The sequence below is a fragment of the Salvia hispanica genome, chromosome 5, assembly GCF_029641045.1.
Source record: "Salvia hispanica isolate PSC_SH4W2 chromosome 5, Shi_PSC_v1, whole genome shotgun sequence".
NCBI classification, from domain to species: Eukaryota; Viridiplantae; Streptophyta; class Magnoliopsida; order Lamiales; family Lamiaceae; genus Salvia; species Salvia hispanica.
Window position 1 is genome coordinate 23,307,154 of NC_142696.1, and position 24,242 is coordinate 23,331,395.

General features: G+C 34.9%; 2 protein-coding genes across 4 annotated transcripts; one reads left to right on the plus strand and one right to left on the minus strand.

The window, feature by feature from the left end:
- Positions 1-9,862: 9,862 nt before the first annotated feature.
- LOC148926464 (uncharacterized) lies at positions 9,863-11,003 on the minus strand. The gene is made up of 3 exons (XM_089059138.1): positions 10,737-11,003; positions 10,471-10,629; positions 9,863-10,429 (listed from the first exon to the last, which is right to left on the minus strand). The coding sequence occupies exons 1-3, from the start codon at positions 11,001-11,003 to the stop codon at positions 9,863-9,865; spliced, it is 993 nt and encodes a 330-aa protein (XP_088915264.1).
- Positions 11,004-17,364: 6,361 nt separating this feature from the next.
- Positions 17,365-23,041, plus strand: LOC125187317 (P-loop NTPase domain-containing protein LPA1 homolog 2-like). 3 transcript variants are annotated; one of them, XM_048083881.2, is made up of 8 exons: positions 17,373-17,790; positions 18,371-18,548; positions 18,633-18,693; positions 19,358-19,439; positions 19,953-20,357; positions 20,463-21,179; positions 21,896-22,003; positions 22,227-23,041. In XM_048083881.2, exons 1-8 carry the CDS (start codon positions 17,635-17,637, stop codon positions 22,590-22,592), a joined length of 2,073 nt encoding a protein of 690 aa, XP_047939838.1. In that variant the 5' UTR covers positions 17,373-17,634; the 3' UTR covers positions 22,593-23,041. The 3 variants fall into 3 exon arrangements, with proteins under 3 accessions (XP_047939839.1, XP_047939836.1, XP_047939838.1); XM_048083882.2 differs by having other exon boundaries at positions 17,365-17,790; positions 18,371-18,693; positions 22,216-22,559; XM_048083879.2 differs by having other exon boundaries at positions 17,372-17,790; positions 18,371-18,693.
- The last annotated feature ends 1,201 nt before the right edge of the window (positions 23,042-24,242 follow it).

Below are 24,242 nucleotides of genomic sequence, written 5' to 3' on the forward strand. Positions count from 1 at the left end.
GTCTGATCCAATCGTGAGTAACTAACTCCTATCTGCTCTGTTTTTCATTTAGTGAAATATTTCATGATTAGAGTGAAATGTCTGTCGTCCATGTCTGTAGTGCTTTAATTTTCAATTTCAGTGAAGTAAAACATGGTCAGAGTGAAGTGTTTGTTGTCCATGCTTGTAGTGCTTTGTTTTTCCATTTCAGTGAAGTAAAACTTGGTTAGAGTGAAGTATTCTAGTGTTAGAGTGAAGTGTCTGTCGTCCATGCTTGTAGTGCTTTGTTTTTCCATTTCAGTGAAGTAAAACATTATTAGAGTGAAGTATTCCAGTGCTAGAGTGAAGTATCTGTCATCCATGCATGTAGTGCTTTGTTTTTCCATTTCATTGAAGTAAAACAAGCTTAGATTGAAGTATTCTAGTGTTAGAGTGAAGTGTCTGTCATCCATGCTTGCAGTGCTTTGTTTTTCCATTTCAGTGAAGTTAAACATGGTTAGAGTGAAGTATTCTAGTGTTATTTGATGGGCTTTTGAATTCTATGAAATCATTCTTGGTTATTTCTCTTTGAGTGAACTACACAAATGGTACCTGATCTTTCACTTTCGCACGTAAATGGTACCTGATCTTTATTTTATATCGCTTTTGGTACTTATAAATCACATTTTTGGTAACTGATACAATTTTCTTCCCAAAATGCCCTCTAAACAAATACATTTTCTCATTTATGTCATAAATGATATTTTAGGCATACATAAAATTAGTACCAAAAGTGATATGGTAATATCTTCTATCATTCTCCTCACTCTTTATACAATTATTATTAATTAATATTAATATTATTATTTTGTTGTTATAAATTAATAACTAATTTATTTTTAGTATCATTCAAATATAGTTAATTATGATTATAGTTATAATTATATTTAATTATTACTAAAATATTACTGTTATAATACTAAAAACTAGTAGTAGTAATTAATAAATAATTATAGTATAATTATATAAATTTTGAATTATATAATATTATGTAATAATAATTGTGAATTGTATTTATAATGATATAAAGAGTTGAATATTTTTAGTTAGGTATTTCAATCTTAAAATGAGTATAAAGTAATTAAATAAAAAAATATTCAATTGATTTAATTTCTTAAATAATTAATTTAATTAGACATTTTGTTCTTGATTTGTTATGAATGCAATTGATGTATGTATAAAAAACTAAAAGGAAAGAAGAAAAAGAAGATGAAAGAAAAAAGAAAGAAGAAGAAACATAAACTAAGGAGAGAAAAAAAGAGAGAAGAAAGAAAGATAAAATGCATAAAGAAGAAAATGAACAAAAAAGAATGAAGAAGAAACTAAAAAAGAAATAAGAAAGGAAGAAAATATAATCACATATTTGGTACTCCCTCCGTCCCAAGGAAGATGACCCATTCCTTGGGCGGCACGGGATTTTATGCAGTTATATTTTATGTGGTAAGAGGAGAGAGTAAAGTAAGAGAGGGGGAATAAAGTAGAGATAAAGGTGTTTCCATTTTAAGTAATGAATCATCTTAATTGGGACAAATCAAAAATGAAAGTGGGTCATCTTCAATGGGACGGAGGGAGTACTATTTAATTGAAATTTTCAAAAATATCCTCCATAACAAAAAAATCACATGTTTGGTACCTGGGGTTATTTTTGTCACAAGGTACCAAAAATGATATAAAATAAAGATCAGGTACCATTTATGTGCGAAAGTGAAAGATCATGTACCATTTATGTAGTTCACTCTTTCTCTTTTATAGAGACATCCTTGAATGTTTTATGTTAAATTTTCGAAGTGGGACAAAATGTGTTGAAATATTTTCTTGAGTGAACTACACTAATTGTCTCTGATCTTGTCGAAAAATGCATCAATGGCCCCTGAAAAAAATTTAATATCCTTTTTGGTCCTTAGAAATTACATTTTTAGTACCTGTCGATCTTTTTTACCCTATGCATTTGAAAGATCTCCTAAATGCCATGGAGGACATTTTTGGTATTTGAAAATTACAATTTTAGTACCTCTTCAATCACGCAATTCTTTTTGATATACATAAAAATACATTTTCGGATACTAAATATTTACATTTCTAATACTAGTCCATTTTATATTTTTACAAGAGAAAACATTTTCTTTTGAAATAATTCACTTAATTTTTTTAAAATAATTACTTGTATAACGTATAGATTAAGCTTTATAATGAAAAAATTTACTATAGTTTACTTTAATATTTATAGTAAAAAATGTTACTTGCAATAGTTCACTTTATAATTCACATAAATTTTAATTACTATATTTAAAAATATTTTTCACTATACTATGTTTTAATTAATGTAAATAAAATATTTATTTTTCACTTAAGTATAGTAACATTTAAATATTTAAGTAACATTATTTATATAAAAATTTACTATAGTTCACTATAATATTTTTTCTTCTCAAATATAATAAATTTAAGTAAAATTTTTAAGTAAAAATAAATCCCACAAAGAACTTTCTACAGTTCACTTTAATATTTTATTAAAAAATGTTACTATTATATTTAGTTTTGAGATGTATAATAAATAAGTTTTATAGTCATATTTTGCCATAAAAGTTCGTCCCACATTTATAGTCACATTTAGAATTTTTTATAATTGGACATAAAATTTTACCCCATTATTCACTAAAATTACAACCAAATGTCATTATCAACACATAAATAAACCAAAACAAAAATAAAAAAACCAAAAAGTCAAAAGGGGACCCACCTTCAATCAACTCACTTCATTTATTACACAATCCATCATCTCACTTCATTTATTACACACTCCATCAATTTCTTAAAACCCGTGCCATAACTAAATGTGACTATAAATATGGGACGGAGGGAGTATTTATTTTTAAAAATAAATAAAGCATAATTAAAATATTTTGTTTTCTTATTTAAAAATTTGAAATTATATAGAATTAAATATTATTTAAATAAAATTAAATTGAGTTTTAAAAAGAAAATGGTGATGGAAGAAATAATTAAAAAAATTAAGGGAAGAATAGAAAGATCCAAAATGCCCCCAAACTATAAATATTTACACTAGTGGTGCCTAGGGTTATTTTAGTCTTAAAGTACCAAAAATGATATAAAATTTTTGTAGGGACCATTGGTGCATTTTTCGACATGATCAAAGACTATTAGTGTAGTTCACTCTATTTTCTTTTATAACTACATGTTTAGAGCCTTCATTCATCTTTTTTCAATGTGGTATACAAAACTTTCTTTTGTCTTCTACTTTTCTTCATTTTTGTATAATATATATATATATATATATATATATATATATATATATAATTATTATTTGAATATATTCTTGATTGATAAAAAAAATAATTATTGAGAAATATGATTTGTATATAGAAAAATAATTATTTGTATAATAGTTATCATTAGATTTATACAATTTGTATTATAATTATTCTTTTTATGTGTATAATAGTATTTATTAGTTAACATATACATAAATTTAAACATAAGCAAATTGATATCGATAAAGAACTAACGAATAATAGTTCATTTAATAATATTTGTTGTTATTATAATAATAAAAGATAGAGTATTATATAGACAAAGAATGATGAGACATCTCAAATCCAACTTTAATATTGACATTTTATAATTCAAAAGGTGTAACTTAAAGTATTGTTTATTATTTATAATTTTTATAAGTAAATTATAATCATTATAAGTTGTAACTTTTAGTCTTGTTCAAATTTATTATCAATAAAATTGCAATTTTCACCTTATTATTTGAATTTCATTTATGCACATTTTATTTTATACATAATAAAGACTAAAAAAGAAAAAAAAGAAAATAAAATGAATTGCTCATACTTAAAGTTAAACCTTTTGATTTTTAAAATATCAATACTTAAATTGGAAGATAGTGTATTGGATTATTCTCTTTTATAGTTACACATTCTTGGATGTGTTAATCTTTCTTTCAATGTGGGATAAAAGTCATGATTTATAACTATATGATAGATCTAACATCATTCTCTGTCTATATTACTCCTACTACTCTACTCTATCGAAAGTTTGACATAAAATATTCAATGATGTCTCTATAAATGAGAAAATCAAGAATTGCTTCATATAATTCATAAGAAAAATAAAAAATAAAAAATAAAAGTGAACCGGTGAACTGGCTCGGAACCGGTGGTTTTTGCCGGAAACCAGCGGTTTTGAACCGTCGCTGGAACCGGCGATTTTTGGAACCGAAACCGAAACCGCCTAAACCCTTGGCGGGCCGGTTCAGGTTCAACAATTTTTTGAACCATGAACCGCTGGTTCCGAACCGGAACTGACAACATGGTTAGAATATTGTTCGTATGAAATGAGTAAACAAGCAAGGAACATAGTTGAAGCAAACATCACATGTATTCATAAGTTCAGGGAAAATTGCCTCTAGAGAGGACTTAATATTTGGTACATGTGAAGGCAAAATAAGGAAATCCTACATAGTTCGATACATAGAAGAAAGAAAACATAACACTGAGCTACTACAACGAACACATCTAAGGCTCGTCTGATCAATCCTGCTCGGAGTCGCTGCAGATCCACACCGGGTCGCCGTGTCTAGTCCCCTGGTGGAGTACCTCAATCGGGGACAGTAGCTCCTCGGGGTACTCTGGCACCTCGACAGGCTGCGGTGGCTCTGGGGCTGCCACTGGTGCCATGGGGATGTCGGTCCTAGCGGCCAAATCCCTGCGCAAACGCCATATACGGTGGTATAGCTCACTGAAGGAAGTCAAGTCCACCGGGTGGTGGGACAGCTGTAGCACCTCGGGGTGGGGCTCCATGGGAGGTGGGGGTATCTCAGGTGGAGGTCCGACAGGTGGTGGGGGAACAAACTCTATCCCCAAGTCTGCGAGGACGCCGATCTGTGGCTCCTCCTCGTCGGGATCATCCTCTCCCATCATGCACCCCTCCGGATCCTCCTCGGGATCCTCATCAGTGTCCTCTCCCTCGGAGTCCTCCTCACTAGTCTCATCGTCCTCTGAACTCTCCTCCTCTTCGTCTGAACCCTCCTCCTCTGGGAACAAGTCAACAAGTCTCATAATGTCCTCATAGGCCTTCACTCCATATCGGTTGGCCTCATCCCACAACTTCGCATAGTGGGCCACAAATTCTGCCAGTGTATCCCCATGGCAGCGGCGGTAGGTCCGAAAGTAGCGAACGATTGCCTCGGGATCTGCACCAGCACGGAGTGATCTACGGTGGGTATAACGCTGGCGTGCCATCTGCACGAAAGGATAGACTCTCAGTATCTCGAAATGGGAGAGTATAAGGTGTAAAAGTAATATACATAATGTGGAGGATATAGTACTAGTCGTTGTATCAAGAGATCACTGGGATTTCCAAGTAGAAGGTAGAGCATATAAATATTCGTTTTGAGTAACACGCGTGTCCCAACAAAAAAAAAATGGACGTGTTCTCGTTGAAACATAGAGGTCGTAATATAGTATGTCGTAGTTCGTATTTATTATTCCATATTTCATTAAAAATTAGGGGTTCGCCCTAACTTGCATGTTCCCATTGATTTCATCGTTTGAAGCGGTAAAGGAGTTGTCATTCACAACTACTTGTTCATAAGTATTCCAGCCTAATATATTTTCTTAGTCGCTCTAGATTCGCATGCATAGTCCCAGATACGAATTATTAATATTATCACCATAAGTTCAAAGATCACATAGTTGATCATGCATAACACATTACACTTAGTGTCCAAATGCAACGCATAAAGTTTCATGAAAGATACATTTTCCTCAAAAAGGTGACAAACTCGTGTTTTCATCGGTTTAATTGGTCTGTTGAGGTGTTTAATGTCGAGTTTATTGCTTGAATTGTTTATTTCCAGCCAATTATTTCATTACTTGGAGTTTTATGGTTTGTTGATTGTTTTAGGCAAAATAGGTGGCAAGAAGGTGAAATCCGGTTTGGAGGCAGAGAGGCCTCAAAACACCACACCCGGCCGGGTAGATTTCTAGCTAAGAAATAATACCCGGCCGGGTACTGTTCCGTACTTCAAATGGCCAATGAGTGCCCTAAAAGTGTCACCCGGCCGGGTGAGTTTTCAGTTCATTAATCCACCCGGCCGGGTACTATTCTGTACTTCAAATGATCAGTGAGGGCCCTAAAAGTGTCACCCGGCCGGGTGAGTTTTCTGTTCATTAATCCACCCGGCCGGGTTCGTTTAATCAGCACGCGTTTTCTCGCTGTTTACATGATTTTCGAAGAGAAAAAAAAAGAAAAGGGGGATCTAGGTTTCGAGGCATTCAACATTCCACCGCCTACCACACACTCCACACTTCCCCAAGAGCACTTTGAAGAGAGATTTGAAGATTGAAGACTACAAATCGAGAGATTGGAGTCTCTAATCCATAGAATCATTCCACAGGAGTATTTATTTGCTTTCTTTGATGTATTTGATTGAATCCATTGTTTTGGTTTTCATGAAGAACATGAGTAGCTAAATTTATTGTGGAGTTTTGGTGAAGAATACAATGGATGTTTGTGATTAATTCAAGGACTTCTTTTGATTGCTTAGGTCTTGTGATTTCTTTGTTCATTCTTGTGCTTTTTCAATTCAATTGCTTAGCTACCAATTGAGTTTGTTTACCTTTATAGTTGTAATCGAGAGATACCTATCTAGGTTTGATAAAAGAGTGAACATCACTTTGATAATCTACACTCGAGAGAGGGGAACCTTAGTGAGGTCTTGGGTCTTTTGTTCTATGGAGTTAATCTAAACATATTAGAAGGAGACTTCAATATTAAGGGTTAATCAACAGGGTGAGTACACTCGCGAGGGGGCTCAACCTAGACTAGCGACTTTCCTAGTAATCCTAGAGACATAAAATGGGTAATCGAAGTTGTTGAATCAATTACAATACAATTCCATTGTAGTTGGATCCAAAACTCTGCTCTCCTCTTTGTGGTATCTTTGCACTTGTGTTTATTTCCTCTTGTCTCTTTTATTTTCTTTTTCATTGTTATATGCTTATAGTAGTATTAGAACAAAACCATTTCTCTTGGATTGTCTAGATAGTAATCGAAATTTGTTCGTGGTACTTGAGTTGATACAATCTTGTCTCTGTGGGATACGATACTCTTGCTTGCTAATTGCTACACTAGCCCCGTACACTTGCGGGTATTATTTGTGCTAAAATAAGTTGAGTCAAAAGGTCGCATAGTTTTTGCATGACTAGAAAAAAATATATTTTTCCCTTAGAAACTTTCAAGAAACATAAGTATTTACCTCCTTTGCTGCGGTTGAACGTGATGAGTCGAGGTGTTGGGCTTCTTTAAGTTTAACATTTTAGTCATATTCTAGTCTAGTACTGTCATTCTAGACTAAGGCTTGAAAGAAGGTTCTTGGGTCCAGAGCGAAAGAACGGTGCTCTGATACCACTCTGTCACGACCACAACTCCCTAGTGGTAGTGAGTGCATCTATACGTGACTAAATAACACTTTAGAAATAATAAAATGGGATAACATAAATGATAAGTCGAACTTAGAACATTAGTCTCATAGGCGAAAGTGTTACAAGGTCAAAATAAAGTCAGAGTGCGGTCTAGGTTCATAGATTCCTAGTACAAAATCCTAATGCAGCGGAAAAATCCAAGACAAAGTAGTATGTATGGAGACATACTACCTTGGGCTACCTAACTACTTATTTAAGGATCGTTCCCAACACCTTCGCCTTCTCGTCCACGTTCAACCTGCACATTTGAAAATAACATGCAGGGCTGAGCATTTGATATACTGAGTGGGCACATTGCCAAAAACAGTTCTATTTTGTTTGTCAAGACACAGTTGAGTGATCACGGAGTTTTTTATTTGAAAAGGCCCGAGTCACTAATACTTTCCTTTCATAAAGATTTTGATTGCGCAATCACATAACTTAAATACCATCTCTGAACTTTGTGTGAACCGGGAATGTGGCCACATTCCACGGCGGTCACTGGATCGGCCAACTCCTATGTTAGCTCACGGTCCCCTCATGTGTACACTAGTCCGAGTAGGGTTTGCGGCCCTATTGAGACCCGAATTCGATTTAACTAAATTGGCATAGCCAATCAAATAGGTAATCATAAAACAAAACATGACATGACAAACGTACTTGAGTAAAGATTCACATTTTCATACTAAAATCACGATTTGAAAGAATGCCCACCTCAAAAGCTAAATCCCTTTTCGTAAATTTCTTTAACTTGGCCTTAGACGACGTGCGAAGACTGTTGGTTTTGCAGCGGAAATCTATTTAGTTTGATTGAAAGATTTACATCTAAACATGCTTTTTCAGATTGTAAACTAGAAACATGTTCATAAGCATATAATCACAGATCATACTGAATATATGCAATTAATAACAACATATCGTAGGAATTCAAGAGTTGAATTCACACTCCTTCTTCAATTGATCTCTACCACGGATCTTCTGATCTGTTCTCTTTTAACTCGAATTTGACCTTTGTGTGGGCAAAGCTCGTCAAATCCTCAAAAGCTGGAGAAGAATTGAAGAACCCTAAATACCGAAAATTCACTCTCTCTCACAGACTGCAGAGAACGAAAAATATCGGTAGAATTATCATCTGTCTTCTCTTCTTCTCCCTTTTATATTAAGTTAATTATTTTGGGCCAGACCAGGGATCTGTGGAGGATTGGATTGGGCCACAGTTTAGGCTTTCACCAATTAAATTAAAACTAATTTAATTCAAGCCCAAACTTAAATATTATTATCATCCACTATAGATATAATATTGACTGCCCGTCCAAACCGAAATTACGAGTATTCCGGGACTTCCTCTTTAATTAAATCATTTCCCGTGTTAAAGATATAAATATCCATTAATTAATATCAAGTCTGCTATCTGACTTTTATTAATTAATTTCTTTTTCCAAGAGTGGTCTAGTTCAGAAACATTATTTATTATTCATGGAATAAATTCCAACTGGCCAGTTTTCTGAATAATAAAACCTTTTTCTAAACACCTCTTGAGGATATTATCAGACTGGCCTCTCCCAGCACACGATTCATTGCAATAACAATACTAGCACCACTTAGACATTAACGATCACTACCCAATCTATCAGGATTCTTGGGAAACGAAATACCCTCACCATTTGATAAGTCAAAGTCGTTTTCAATTAATATCGTATGCTCAATGTTATGTCAACAATGATTAAGAAATGACAATCACCGAGACCTCGTCTTTCAGTAAATAGCCAAGAAAGACTTATCTCACTGTTTGATCCTTTCAGTGCTATACCACACCAACGTCGTTCATTTCCTTAGGTAAGGAAATTTTCGGACTGACGTCGCAACCTTTCACGATAGGTAGTCAAAGTCTATCTAGGTTGTGAAACATTTTTCTTACTGCAAGAACCGACAAGTTACCTACTGTGAACGCCGCTCACAACTCGTCTACTGTGCAGAAGACTTAGACTCATTTTGCTTAAACTATGTATTTAAATGGAAAACATATTTCAACATCTCATAAATACATAAGTAACCCATAAGCAAAACACATTGTAACAAAATATTCTTTCTCATTAAATAAAATAATACTTAATTAGACTTTAAGAAATCAATTAAGCTTAAACGAGAATGCATCCTAAGTGCGTGCTCTTTTTATTCTTTTTCTTATTTTTCTAGAAAAAGTTCTAGAATCCTTGAATATTAATTAAATCACGCAATTTCATTTATTTTAAAAAAACTATTCGCTTAACTAGAGAGTGTTACCTCCTATGTCATTTATTCAGGCACTAAAATAAACTCGAGGTCTATTCATCGTTAGCGTATGATGCAGTCTTTTATTTAGAAATGGATCCACCACATGAACCAAACATCCGTTGCGGCAAAGAGAAATCCCCAAATGTGGACTCAATTTCTTGTGCCTTTTGGACTTCTACAATATGCACAGTTTTGCACTCCTTCTTCGTAACCAGTTCCTCTTCCTCACGACTCTTCATAGCATTGTAGATGGATAAGATGTGACGTTTGTTGCCCATATGAAGAGTGAGCTCTCCCCTCGCTATATCTATCAATGCTTTTCCCGTTGCAAGGAAAGGACGCCCCAGGATAAGCGGTACATTCACGTATTCTTCCATATCCAACACTACAAAATCGACGGGAAATATGAAGTCGTGTACTTTCACAAGAACGTCCTCAACAATTCCTTTAGGATAGGTGACAGTTCTATCTGCCATATGCAGTGTGATTGTAGTCGGATTGAGAGTGCCGATCTTCATCTTTCTGAAAAACGATAATGGCATCAAATTTATGCTCGCCCCCAGATCACAAAGTGCCTTTGTCTGTCTGTCATTTTCAATGACGCATGAGATGTTGAAACTCCCAGGATCTTTAAGCTTGGCCAGTAGCTTTTTTTGAATTATGGCACTATAGTTTCAGATATGTTCACCGTCTTATAGTCAGTCCACTTCTTCTTCTTGGAGAACACATCTTTTAGGAACTTTGCATATGTAGGAATTTCTTGAAGTGCCTCCACCAATGGGATATTCAAGTTCACCTTCCTGAAGATGTCTAAGAACCTCGAGAACTGAGCATCTGTCTTCTTCTTCTGAATACGTTGAGGATAAGGGATCCTCACTTCAGCTGGAGTATGAGCTGTAGGTGGTGTAGGTGAAGGTATAGCGTGTTCTCCTTAGGTGGAGTAGAAATTTGCACTGTCTCATTTTCTTCGACCAATTCCTCCTCTTCAGCTCTCTTTTCTGCTACTCTACCCTCATTCTCGGATGGCATTGAAGGTCCCTCATAGTTTGTTCCACTCCTCAGATGTATAGCTTTGCAGTCCTTGGGATTGACAATGGTGGTAGAAGAGAATTTTCCCGGTTGAGTAAGAGTACTCACAGTCTGGGAAATCTGGCTGATCTGAATATCAATGTTCTTCAAATGAGTGACCATTCCTTGTACATCTGTCTCGACCTTCTCCATCCTCTGATTATTCTACTCCATGACCTTATTAGATTGTAGCATGAAGGACTTGAGTATGTCCTCCGTGGTCATCTTCTTGGGGTCGTTCACCATCCCATCAGAAACTGTGAATCCCGGAGGAGGCTGCAGAGTATTATTCGGGTTCCCATAAGAGAGATTGGGATGCCCCTTGTTCCCATATTGGTTGTATCCTCCACCATTAAAGTTCGGGCATGAGTTGTTGTAATACTTGTTGCCCCTCTGCTGCACATAATTCGCATCCTCCATATTTCCTTGGGGCTCTTGAGACGGTTGCCCCATCGCCATGCAGTCGAACTTCATGGTTAAGGCATCCAGCTTGTCAGATAAGGTGCTCATTGTATCATGATCCGTGGTAGAAGCCACCCTATGCACCTTACTCCTTTCGTTGTTCCATCCTTCATCACTGGATGCAAGCTCTTCAATCACCTCTATCGCCTCCTCCTCTCCTTTCTTGAGAAGATTACCTCCCGCGCTAAGATTTAAATCTAATATTGAAATAAAAAAAAAAAACAAATTCAGTGAAGGATGACAAAATGGAAGAAGAATGATAATTTTGAAATAATATCAAAGTTAGTACATAACTAAAATAATATCATATTTAAAATGTTAAAAGTGTAAAAAGACCAAATTGCCCAAACCCCCCAAAATAATATCAAAGGGTATTTTCGTACCAAAAAAAGCCAAAAGGACCAATTTCGAGATAAACCCTTAGTCCAGGGACTACTGACGATATTTTTAAAGTCCAGGGACTATGGGCGAGATAAACCCATAGTCCAGGGACCATTTTTGTAGTTCACTCAACTTATAAACCCACATGTATATAATTATGCAAGCTAAAGTGTACTTTGGAAAGTAGTTGAACTTTCTAGTTAGGAAATGAACTCTTCATATTCTTCCTCGTTAGTTATGTTTCATAAATATATGGAATTGCTTTGGTTCGTTCTGACTCTCACTACTTTTTACTTCGCAACTAACAACATTTAAGTATTCACAAAGCAACGAGTTCTTATTTATTTCAACGTAACAAGAGAGTGACGCATTTTCAAGTTGGTGAACTCTTACAACTTAACCAAATAAACGAGCGGGTATTACAATATATATATAGAGAGAGAAAGTTCAAGGGTATGGAACGCGCCTGCCTACTCCCTTTTTTTAAAACATTTCTTTAATATTAATTATTACTAAAGAGTAGTATATATTAAATAGTATTTTAAGTACTAAGTACTCCGTACTTCCATGTTAACCTGCATTGGTTGCCAAATTTTAAATAAAAGTATATATTGGAAAGTTATTTTGAATGTACTTATTTACTCCATCCGTCCCTGAAAATTTGTTATAAAATAGTTATAGTTCATATAAAATAGCATAAGGTTAGCCCGACACTTTGAGTACCTTTTAAAGAAGCTATTCTGTGATTCGGACAAAGATGTTGTCTTTATCAACGAGCTCATCGGAAAATCACGGAAAAAGGCTGGAACCCAAAACTTTCTAGATGCAAACATTGATGAAAATCAGTCATTATTGACCAGCTCATATCTTTCCATTATAGCATGCCAAGATTCTTCAAATGCATCGGGCTCTATCAACTCTGACCAAACACATGCATTCAATTCCTTCTTTAGTTTTTCACTACCAAGCATGTTCTTTGGCAATTTGTCAGCAACTTTATTCATTATATGCCACATGCACCACCTGTGTCTCGTATTAAGAAGAACCTCTAAAATAGAAACTTTCATTCCTAAGTCTTGGTCGGTTCCGATTAGCTTGGGAGCCACACCCATACATTTCACAAATTATTTAAATAACCATGAAAAGGAGTCAGCATTTTCCTTGGACAAAAGGCCAGCAGCAAATGTCACAGGGCGACCATGATTATCCTTGCCCGTAAAAGGAGCAAATATCATGCAGTACCTACATGTTAAAATCACTATAAGATATGCAGAATATACTTTAATCACAAACATTTCACTCTAAGCACGAAATACTTCACTCTAAGCATGTTTTACTTCACTAAAATGAAAAAATAAAAACAATAATATATGGATGACAAACACTTCACTCTAACCATGTACTACTTCACTCTAAGCAAGTTTTACTTCACTGAAATGGAAAAACAAACCACTATAAGCATGGATGACAGACACTTCACTCTAACTCTAGAATAATTCACTCTAAGCATGTTTTACTTCACTGAAATGATAAAATAGTGCACATAAACATGGATCACAAACACTTCACTCTAACCGTTGAATAATTCACTGTAAGCAAGTTTTACTTCACTGAAATGGAAAAAACAGAGCAATACAAGCATGCTCAATACACTTCACTGTAAGCATATTGTAGTTCACTAAATGCTCAATATATTTCACTGAAATGAAAAACAATACACTATAAGCATGCACAAATAAATATCGTTGTAATCATATACTAGTTCACTATATTAACAATATATATCACTATATCCTCAATATACTTCACTGAAGTGAAAGACACTAAACTACAAGGCATGTGAATGTAATTAGTGTGCACCTACCTATTTGTTGAGTATGTCGTATCAAAAGAAACAATATCACCATACAAATGATAATTTTTCTTGGTAGTCGTGTCAGTCTATCCTTTGAGTTGACCTCAAATTCATATGTAAATGCTCCACAAAGTTCCTTCTTCCTGCGCATCTCATTTAATAGCATTTGTGCATCAGCTCCTTCCACGTATGCTCTAAGGTCGCGTCTGTAGTTGCACACTTCTAAAACAGTACACCCTACATAATCTAATCCACCAAGCACTTCCTTGAGTAAGCTAAAACTTAAAGTTGGACCGATATTTGCATTAGTGCAATCAAGTATGAATTTCTGATGGACTAAATCCAAATTGCGGTTCAACTTCATAAAACGCTTATGGCGTTTCTCAACCATCTCGTGATTATGTTCTTCAACAAAACTTTGTATAACATAATCAACACCCATAAAAAACTTCCAAGATACTTTAGCATTACAAAAGCACTTAATAGAAGAACGCTTGCATTTCACCTCATGTTCATTCTTTCTTTGCTTTGTACCTTCTCGGCTACACACCACATAAATCCAAGTAACCCTTTTCGATCCCTTTTTACGAGTGTCAAACCCAACATATTGAGCATAATTGTTGTAGAAGTCCAATGCACGATCAAGGGTCATGAAACTTTGTCCAATTTTTGGTTTCAAATCATCGGGGCATTTTGGTACGTAAACCACTATGAGAAAAATATACTTCACTGTGTGCATAAAATACTTCACTTTAATTATGTTTTACTTCACTAAAATGAAAAAATAGAGAACTTTAAGCATGAATCACAAACACTTCACTCTAACCACTGTAAGAAAAATATACTTCACTCTCAGCATAAAATAGTTCACTTAATGCATAATATACTTCACTGAAATGATAAAACAGAGCACTTTAAGCATGGATCAGAAACACTTCACTCTAACACTCGAGTACTTCACTTTAATCATGTTTTACTTCACTTTATGTTTTACTTCACTAAAATGAAAAAATAGAGAACTTTAAGCATGAATCACAAACACTCCACTCTAACCACTGTAAGAAAAATATACTTCACTCTCAGCATAAAATAGTTCACTTAATGCATAATATACTTCACTGAAATGATAAAACAGAGCACTTTAAGCATGGATCAGAAACACTTCACTCTAACACTCGAGTACTTCACTTTAATCATGTTTTAATTCACTAAAATGAAAAAAATAGAGCACTTAAAGCATGAATCACAGACACTTTACTCTAACGATGGAATACTTCACTTTAATCTTGTTTTACTTCTCTAACCATGAATCACAAACACTTTACTCTAACACTGGAATACTTCACTTTAATTATGTACTTCACTCTAATGCATAATATACTTCACTAAAATGAAAATAGTTCACTAAATGCATAATATACTTCACTACAAACAATATTTACTTCACTATAAAGTATATTTAATACATGATAGTACATATTTACTCACTATAAAGCATATTTACTACACTACAACGCATATTGAACATATTTACTTCACTGTTCGTCACATATAGTTCACTCTAACGTTTTTTCACATCATACGCAATCTAATCATGCTGAGCAACGACACTTAATTGATAATAATTGATAATTACCTTTAGATTCAGTTTCTCCTTCCTCTCCCGATGAAGAGGAATCATAATAGAAATAATCTTCCGATGAATGTATCGGAATTGAATCCATTTGATAAGGAATCCAGACACCGCGATGAAGGAATGAATGTGAAGAATGAATCAAATTGCGTTGGCCAATCGTGAGCGAATTTGATCAGTTGTGATTAATTCAATCAGAATCAAATCACGATGATCGATCCTGAACGAATTCGCGCTGAATAAAACATAGCTGATCAATAGAGAACGAATTGGACCGGGAAGCTGAATTTGGTTCAGATTTGAGAAATCGCGCATGAATTTGGTTCAGAAATCTCGCAGTAATTCATGCTTGATTATCGTAAATGAATTCAATTGGGAATCTCATATTTTTGGAAGAAATCCTAAGCTAAATTTGGTTCAGATTTGCGCATGAATTTGGTAAGATTGGATTCACGATGATGATTATATGTCATTCATTAATTCTTGTTGAGATATTGAATTCCCAAAATTCTCTTGGACAAGTGTTTTTTCATAAAAATCTAAAAGTTTGTCTAAACCATAGGATTAATTTGGAGTAACGAGATGTATGGTTGAGATTTGTTCTCTAGTTATATACTTAAAATTAGTTAGATTTTGATCACTCCTCTTCGAAGATATATTTATATATATTGATGCGGCTGTGATCGAATAAAAACTATTTAGAACAGAATGTATAGCTTTCAGCTTTGTATATTAAAATTATCAATATTAAAGTATGTCAACACAAAATATAAATTAAATTATTAATATAAAGGCAAAAGTATGTTAACACAATACAATAAGTTGTGTTTTTATGTTGATAATTTTAAGATACAAGATTAAAAAATTATGTGTTATGTATTGGAAATTAGTTAAATATATATTATAACTTGACTCTATATAGAGATGCACTATGATACAAGTTGAATTCTAGTGCAAAACAAGGACCACATAGTATTAAAATGTGGAGGGATGTGATTATTGAACGTTGTACTGGACTACTACTAGTATTACTAATTTACTATAGACATGAAATACTGATCAAAAAGTTAATAATATCCAAATTGTATATTAAAAGAGAAAAAACAATGGAAGTTCCTAAGTTTAATGCAGTAAATCTAGTTCCACTAAATCACAATCGAAAAAATTATAGTGATACAACTTGATCATTATAGTGTTATAGCATTCTCATCATTGTTTAATGTGGTTATCGTTATTTTGCTATAAGCAACACATCAAAGTTTATGCATGTAAATATTATACTATTTGAAGTTTATTAACTCCGACATGTTACTCAATATTAATGTTTCTTCTTTTATCATGCAACGACAAAATCTATCATTCTTATCACAAATTTATAGCATAGTCATCGTTGTATTACTAATATTCATCATAATACTGTAATTTTGCCATCCTAACTATAAGATTAAACAGTATAAAATGCTAAAACTTGTTGATTACTGTATTAGAGTTTTTTGTCGCAACTTGTTATATATTAAAGTGATGTCAATGGTTGAGATGATTCCGTTGCACCGATCAAGATACACTCAACGCTGAATATTTGAGGTTACCAACAACTCTAAATGGCCAAAAATGCTACATATGTATCATGTATGAGGGCGTGTGGGCACCGGTACAAAATACTATCTCTAGATGACATTTAATATTCCATGTTACTAACTTTCGTCAAGACCTTTTTATTTATATCTTTCTAATACGTAGTATTTAACTATGGATAATTCCTAATTATATTACGTATCAGATAAATTATTAGAATAGAGAGAATGGAAGGGAAGAGAGTTGGCTTGATTTTTGAGAAGGGCTAAGAGATTGGTTTGTTTAAAAGGGAGAAACTATATATAAACGATAAAAGTATTATTTATTCATTCTTAATCATAATTAAAAAAAAATTATACCTCTTTATACTATGCGTGTGATAAAAATGTCCTATGAGGATAATTCAAATAATGAAATCTAAAGAAACTAATCAAATCAAAATTTTAAATTTTGTAATTTAATTAGAAGCTGGATTTATTATAAAAATTTGAGTGTAGAATTTAATAGTAGTCCGTATAAAATAAAGTAGTCCGATGATAAACAAAGTTAGAATTAGTTAGAGGGAAACGAGTAAATCGGCGTGGGTTTTGGAATCCCGAAAGTAGGCTTGGATGAATGAGTAAAATGGTGGAATCGGTTAGAGTGACTCGTGGAAGCACACAGTTATGATGCGTGGAAGAGGTGCTAGTACAAATGCCCAGATCGCCTCCTTTTCCTCCTCCTCCTCTTTTTGCCTCTTCCATTTCTCACTCCATCTGCTCTCAATCTCTCGCCTCCGCTTCTAATCTAGCTCGATTTCGGAATTCCGCTGTCCATTTTTTATTTATTTATTTATTTTTTATTTTTTTTTGTGCATGGGGCTGGAATAGGGCTCTAGGATGTCGGTACCGGAGGGATTGGCCACGAAGCTGCTCTACGTAGTGGTGGTGGAGGACGACGATGATGCTACCGAGGCCTCGTCCTTTCGGTACTCGCGCCCCGTTCTCCAGAGTACTCTGCAGCTCATTGGTTGCAAGCCTCGTCACTCCTTCAAGGTCGATTTCTCTTATCCGATTTTGAATCTTAATTTGCATGCATGCCTTTCATGATGAACGGAAATATGCGCGCGTGTGAAATGGACAATCAGATTAAAAGAAGAATTTATCAAATTTCTAGATCTTCGTGCTTCAATTTAGGGATTCTATATCGAGGTTATTAATGTTGTTTTCTTCATTTCATGGAGAAGGTGATATTCTTCTTCCGATTATCGATTAGAGCTGAATAAATATTTTACAATAGTTTATGATATCCCTTGTTTTTTGGCTCTTATTCTGATCTAGACATCTTTATAGCTTAATTACACCTGATAGCTTACGATGTTTAGAATTTGGTCCAATCAAAGCCACATGAATGTGATAGTAGATTGACTTTCAAAATATGGACTGACAACGAACATATTCAGAAAATATGTGTTCTTCTCATAATAGAACCTGCATATGGATCCGATGTTGTCAGTGACTGGAATTGAGCATCTTGCATTTGGTTTTTGGGGAACTATATAGTATAAATTTCCCTTTTGGCTTTTCTAGCTTGTATCTGGGGACATTGCAGCCTAAAGCAATGCTATTTATACAGATCAGCCAAAGAGTATTTGAGGTAATAAGGCGGGAAAATGCTCTGGAGAGGTTCCATTCCCCTCTTGTTGGGGTGCCAGCTCAAGATGTCAAAGCATGTGATAACAGGGAGATGGAAAGCCATGTTGTTGCCTGTTTGGACAAAGCAGAAGTTGATTCTGCTTTAGAAGAAGATAAGAGTAAGGAGGAGCCATTTGAGTTGTACAAAAGGCGTACTACTGTTGTTGTTAACAGAAAGTTTTTTCTTGACACTGTTTGTGAAGCTCTCTCCGAATACAAGTATGTCGGGCCAAATCAGAGGGCTGATTTGGTGATTGCCTGCAGGTACAGTTGCATTTCTAATCCAAATTGAATTATGTGGGTTCATAACGAACGTGAGAAGTTCTGAAAAATTCTTCTTGTACTCTCTAATTACTCATATGGCCAAGTATTTTATGATATTCATTGCTTGTTCTGTCAACTATAGTGGCCTAACATAGATTCGTATAGTTCTTCTTAGTGTCATTTGATTAAATTTTCCATGGTATATCTCTACAGATCATTCTCTCTGCAACTAGTGCTCGTGTTCCCATAGCTTCACATTCTTAGCTTTTATAAAACATAATTTTAAAATCCTGTTGTAAGTGTATCATATAGAGTTACCAACTTCACCACTTATCAATGTTTAGGAAAGTTTTGACTGAGATCTAAAGTCAAAACGTTTTTATATCTGACTTTTGTACTTTGGTCAGAATATCCCTTAATCGGCATGCTTATGTAGGAGAGTTGTGGTATATCTGTGCTTTTCCGGGGAATGGACAAGTTGAATTGTCTGTTCAACTGAGACATGAAGAAACTAACATTTTTGGTTGATCAGTTTTTTGTCGCCTTCACTTGGTTCACTTCGGTTGGATTAGCTGTTGCTAATTATACTAGATTACAATGGTTGATGTATAAATTTTTGTATTCCTTTTGTGAGCTATCCTGACTATTATTATTACACTTCCAGAGTTCGCGAAAGAAATGAATCTGTTACAGTACTGCTGTGCGGCACAAGTGGCTGTGGAAAATCTACGTTATCTGCCCTGCTGGTTGGATTTCTGATGCGCTTATTGTTTACTTAAATCTTCATGGTTCAGAAATGGCTTAAGAAAGTTTTTACATTTATGTTGTCAATGCTACTTTTTTATACTAGTATTCAAGTGATGAAACTTTTATTTTATCGTTGCATGTTTTGCTTAATATATATCCTCTTTGGTTTGAACCAGAATTTGAAATTTGTCCATGCAAAATAAATTGACTATGACAGATGGTAACATGGTTTCTATTTTTGTTTTTGTGGTTCCAGATTCGGTGCCTGAGATTTTGACAGACATTGCTTTTATTCAAGCTTTGACATTGGATATACTGACATGTGAAATTAGTGCCCTAGAAACTGCTGGGTGTTAGATTAAAAATTACTAATTTTCTTCAGCACAGTGGTGCATCTCTTCCCATGCATGAAAAGCTTTTACAATTTGAATGTCCTTTCTAGTTATTAACTGACAAATGTATTGAATCTATTTATGTTATCTATATTGACTCTGTTTATGTTATCATTGCAGGGTAGCAGGTTGGGCATTACAACTATTGTATCTACTGATTCAATTCGGCATATGATGAGAAGTTTTGTTGATGAAAAGGAAAATCCATTACTGTGGGCCTCGACCTATCACGCCGGGGAACATTTGGATCCATTAGCTGTCGCACAAGCCAAGGCCAGAAAAAAAGCTAAGAAATCATCTCAAGTTTCTGCTGCTTCACATGATGCAGTTAGTAATGATGCATCTGGAAAGCCTGAGGAGAACAGCACCACAAGTGATTTAATCAGTCAAAAAATGATGGCAGTAGAAGGATTTAAAGCACAAAGTGAGATGGTAATTGAGAGCCTTGATAGATTAATAACTGGGTGGGAAGAAAGGAAAGAATCAGTAGTGGTGGAGGGCGTTCACTTAAGTCTCAACTTTGTGGTATTGTTTCAAAATATGATTATGCAATTATTTTCAAATTACTTAGCCTTGAAAACGTTGGATAAAATCTGCTTTGAATTCTCACTACTGTTTAATTTCATGCAGATAGGGCTCATGAAGAAACATCCTTCAATCATTCCATTCATGATTTATATTTCAAATGAGGAGAAGCACATGGAAAGGTTTGCTGTTCGTGCCAAGTACATGACATTGGATCCTGCTAAAAATAAGTATGTTAAATACATACGGAATATCAGAACTATCCAAGAATATCTATGCAACCAGGCAGATAAACTTTTGGTGCCAAAAGTTAACAACACCAATGTTGATAAAAGTGTAGCTGTCATTCATGCAACAGTTTTCAGCTGCCTAAGAAGGCGCGCCGTGGGGGAGCAGCTTTATGACCCATCGACGAACACAATCGCCGTTGTTTATGAGGAGTACAGGAATCAGTGTGCTGCTAATTCTTTGACCTCCAAAGGAATGTTTCAGCTTATTCAAAGGAAAGGTTCCAGTAGACAGTTGATGGCACTTTTGAATAATGATGGTTCTGTGGCAAAGGCTTGGCCTGTTGACATGACCAATGATGGTGGCAAGAACATTTGGGGTCATCCACCACGAAATGGAATCGGTACACCTATGTATGGGCCATTGCAGATAGGAAAAGCAGAACCTGTCAACCTGCAATTTGGTCACTTTGGGATTAGTGCGTGGCCCAGTGATGGAGGTACAAGTCGTGCTAGCAGTGTTGATGATTGGACGGATAATGCTAGTCGATGCGTTTCATCATGCTGTAGCTCCCCAAGGGGTCCTGCAAAGGAGGTAAAAATTATTTTATTATCAGCATGGCTTACTGATGTGGCTGAAGTTAGGCTATATAGCTGGTTCAAAACCTTCAGCTTGTGTTAGCTGTATCAACTTTTAGGTAAAGCACGGTTTGGGGTCAACAACAAAACATTTTCCCTGGACTCAACTATCAATCTATTAGGCCTCTGGTACTACAAGTTTTCACCATACATCTGTATCAAATTTAAGGTAAAGCACAGTTTGAGGTCAACAACAAAATATTTTCCTAGGAATCAACTATCAATCTATTAGGCCTCTTGTACTACTAGTTTTTACCATACAGTTAGCGCATATCCTTGACATTCTTAATGAATTACCAAAAACTTCTTTATAGGTGTAACAATCTACTGAGTTGAGTTATAGGATTAGCCTTTATTCATGCGAAACCTTTACTTGTCGCAGTTGCAATGAATTATTGACCAAACAAATTTACTCTTTAGACCTATAGATGAAGCAGTTTCTTGTGTCAAGGTGGGAAACATAATTTTATATGTAGCATAATGTCAAATGTTTTTCACCTTAAAATGGGTAAATTATCGATCTACAAGAGACTGTCCAAACTATGACCATTTTAAACAGGCCATATGCATTCATATAGTCTTCATATCAACACTAAGAAAAATTATCTTTCTATTAACATGAATCTGACTGTCTTGGGAAAAAATGGTATTGATGACATAGCTTTGTTTCAGCTCAAGGAAGAATCTTCTGTGCACGGAAGTGATGAAGAGGCTGATGTTTCACCTGAGGTGGACAGTGATGAGGATCTTAGTGATGGAGGGAAAAATATCCACGAAGAGGTAAGCAGGATGAGGTCATGAGGATTATATAGCTGCGGGAAGGCACGAGTAGAAATCTGACACTATAACTAATTCTCAATGATTGTTGTAAATTGTTTGGTTTAGTGCTTGGTTTGTGCAATATCCAGCTTTTCATGCATTAAGACACGTTATCATTAGAATCTTCTTTTCTAAACAATTTCTTGTTCGAATAATTGAACTCTCATCTTAAGTTAATTTTCAGCTGGAAGGTTCTGTGGATGAGCAATCGACTAAGTCGGATGAGGAGTATGACGACCTTGCCATGGAGGATTCTCCACATGATGGTTACGTGTCTGATGATGAGCTTAATGCTAATTTTTCAGTCTCGGAAGATTTATCAAACAGGAAAGGCCTTCATGGAGATAAGTATCAACGAAATCTTGACCTTTTCTTGAGAACGAGACATGAACCCCTGTTAGATTCTCTATTGTGCCCCTTTTCATCACCTTCTAAAGAAAAAAGTGAGAGGAGACCTCCACGTCCTGGTACATGTAAATTAACAAGACGTTCGTTGAGCATTCCTTCCTTTGTAAAGCGTGGATCACTAGTAAATGATCCAATCCAGTGAAGAAGCACTTGTGTGGTACTATCTGTGCAGCTCTGCTGTTTGCTCTTGTTTCTCTATGGAACTTGAAGTTTGTTCCATAGTTCTAGGTCATTTATCACTCAGAGCCTTGGGGTAACCTGGTTAATTCAGCATGCTCTACATTCTTCTCCGATCCTGTATAAAGCTACCACGGGGGCAGACTTTTCTTTCTGTACATCATTTTCTTTACATACCTGTATTTACTAGAGGAACCAAATGCTGTTTTAGATTACATGTTGGGTTGCCGGAGCAAGTTAAACTTTGTTAAGGTACGTTTTTCAGGAAGGTCTCGAATCTATTGTTGCCATGCTTTTGACGATTTGTGCATTCTGGCACAAATGGAAGGTCTAGCTAGCTATATTATCATCGAAAATGTTGCTATTTTGTAGTTTGCACAAGAAAAATTATGTTGAATTACTAAATTTGATATTTTGTGGAGGCTCCGAATATGCATATTTTCTTGCACAAGTGGAATCAGTTACCCAATGACAGTTTAGAAAAGTGAAGACATGTAGCTTAGATTATATACTTGGACTATGCAATGCATGCTTGGATTATTTTGTACAATTGTGTTTACTCTCTCTGTCATTGGCTGCCAGACATGTCACATGTGTGTGTTTGATAAGTAATTCATAAATAAATACTACTCTACTACATGCCTTGATAATTCGATGTAAAAACGTATTAGAAAAATCACTCTTTCTTCTCTACATATTATGTAATCAATGAGCTGGTTTGCCTTTTATTCTATGTTCACCGAAAATGGAAAATATCAAGAAAAAATGCGTTTAACGAATAACATAGTATTATGGATGAGCCGTTAAATCAAACCATATATAACTAATTAATTGAGTAAATTATCTTACTACTGTATATGGTTTTGGTCTTTGGAGAGAGATTGCTCAAGTGAGTGATCGAGGGAGATCTAGTAGATATGATGACGATTACCAAAGTTGCAAGATGGCAGTATATGTTAAAAGGCGTGTAGGTCCAGTTGATCAACCGTCCAACAGCTTTTGATTAAATTATCCAAATCATCAAGAATCCATTCCCCCAACGCTACTTGTAATTTTCAAACAAACGTTTGATTGTTGATTAGAATAAAACTAGGTAGGTCAATTGGAAAAGATATATCCCATAAAATAATGTAAGCATGTTTGTCATTTCTACCAAACAATCCCAGTAAACGTGAAAACCAAATTCACACTATGCACTATCACAAGTTTATGATAAACCACATTGTAAAACCAAATGAGTCAAAAAATTTAAAAGAAAATATGTACTATCTCACCTCTAAGTGTTGCTTTTCAGATATCCGGTGTCTGTGGCAGAGAGCCATATACATTGTGTTCTGCTGAAACTGAGAATCTGATAGTACAAAACTAAAAAGAAAGAATTGTTTTTATGTTATCAAAACTAGATAAAATATCCGAGTGCAGACTGAAATAGTTCCCTCGGTACTCATTTGTATCGGTTTTCACCTGTGTAACAGAAATAATAATACTAGGAGTACATAAATAGAAGAAAACCAATTAACTCAGTAAAATGAATAAGAAGAAGAAATAAGCAAGGTTTTCTGGCTTGTGGTGGCTATAGTCGTTTATTGCCGATGCAGCATCATCAAGATTCTCA

Coding starts and splice junctions, on each gene's coding strand:
- LOC148926464 (XM_089059138.1), bottom strand. CDS start 11,003: ATGGAGAAGGTCGAGACAGATGTACAAGGAATGGTCACTCATTTGAAG. Junction 10,630..10,736: donor TGGTCGAAGAAAATGAGACA/GTGCAAATTTCT, acceptor CAACGTATTCAG/AAGAAGAAGACAGATGCTCA. Junction 10,430..10,470: donor AGTGGACTGACTATAAGACG/GTGAACATATCT, acceptor ATTCAAAAAAAG/CTACTGGCCAAGCTTAAAGA.
- LOC125187317 (XM_048083879.2), top strand. CDS start 17,635: ATGTCGGTACCGGAGGGATTGGCCACGAAGCTGCTCTACGTAGTGGTG. Junction 17,791..18,370: donor AGCCTCGTCACTCCTTCAAG/GTCGATTTCTCT, acceptor CTATTTATACAG/ATCAGCCAAAGAGTATTTGA. Junction 22,004..22,226: donor GGAAAAATATCCACGAAGAG/GTAAGCAGGATG, acceptor GTTAATTTTCAG/CTGGAAGGTTCTGTGGATGA.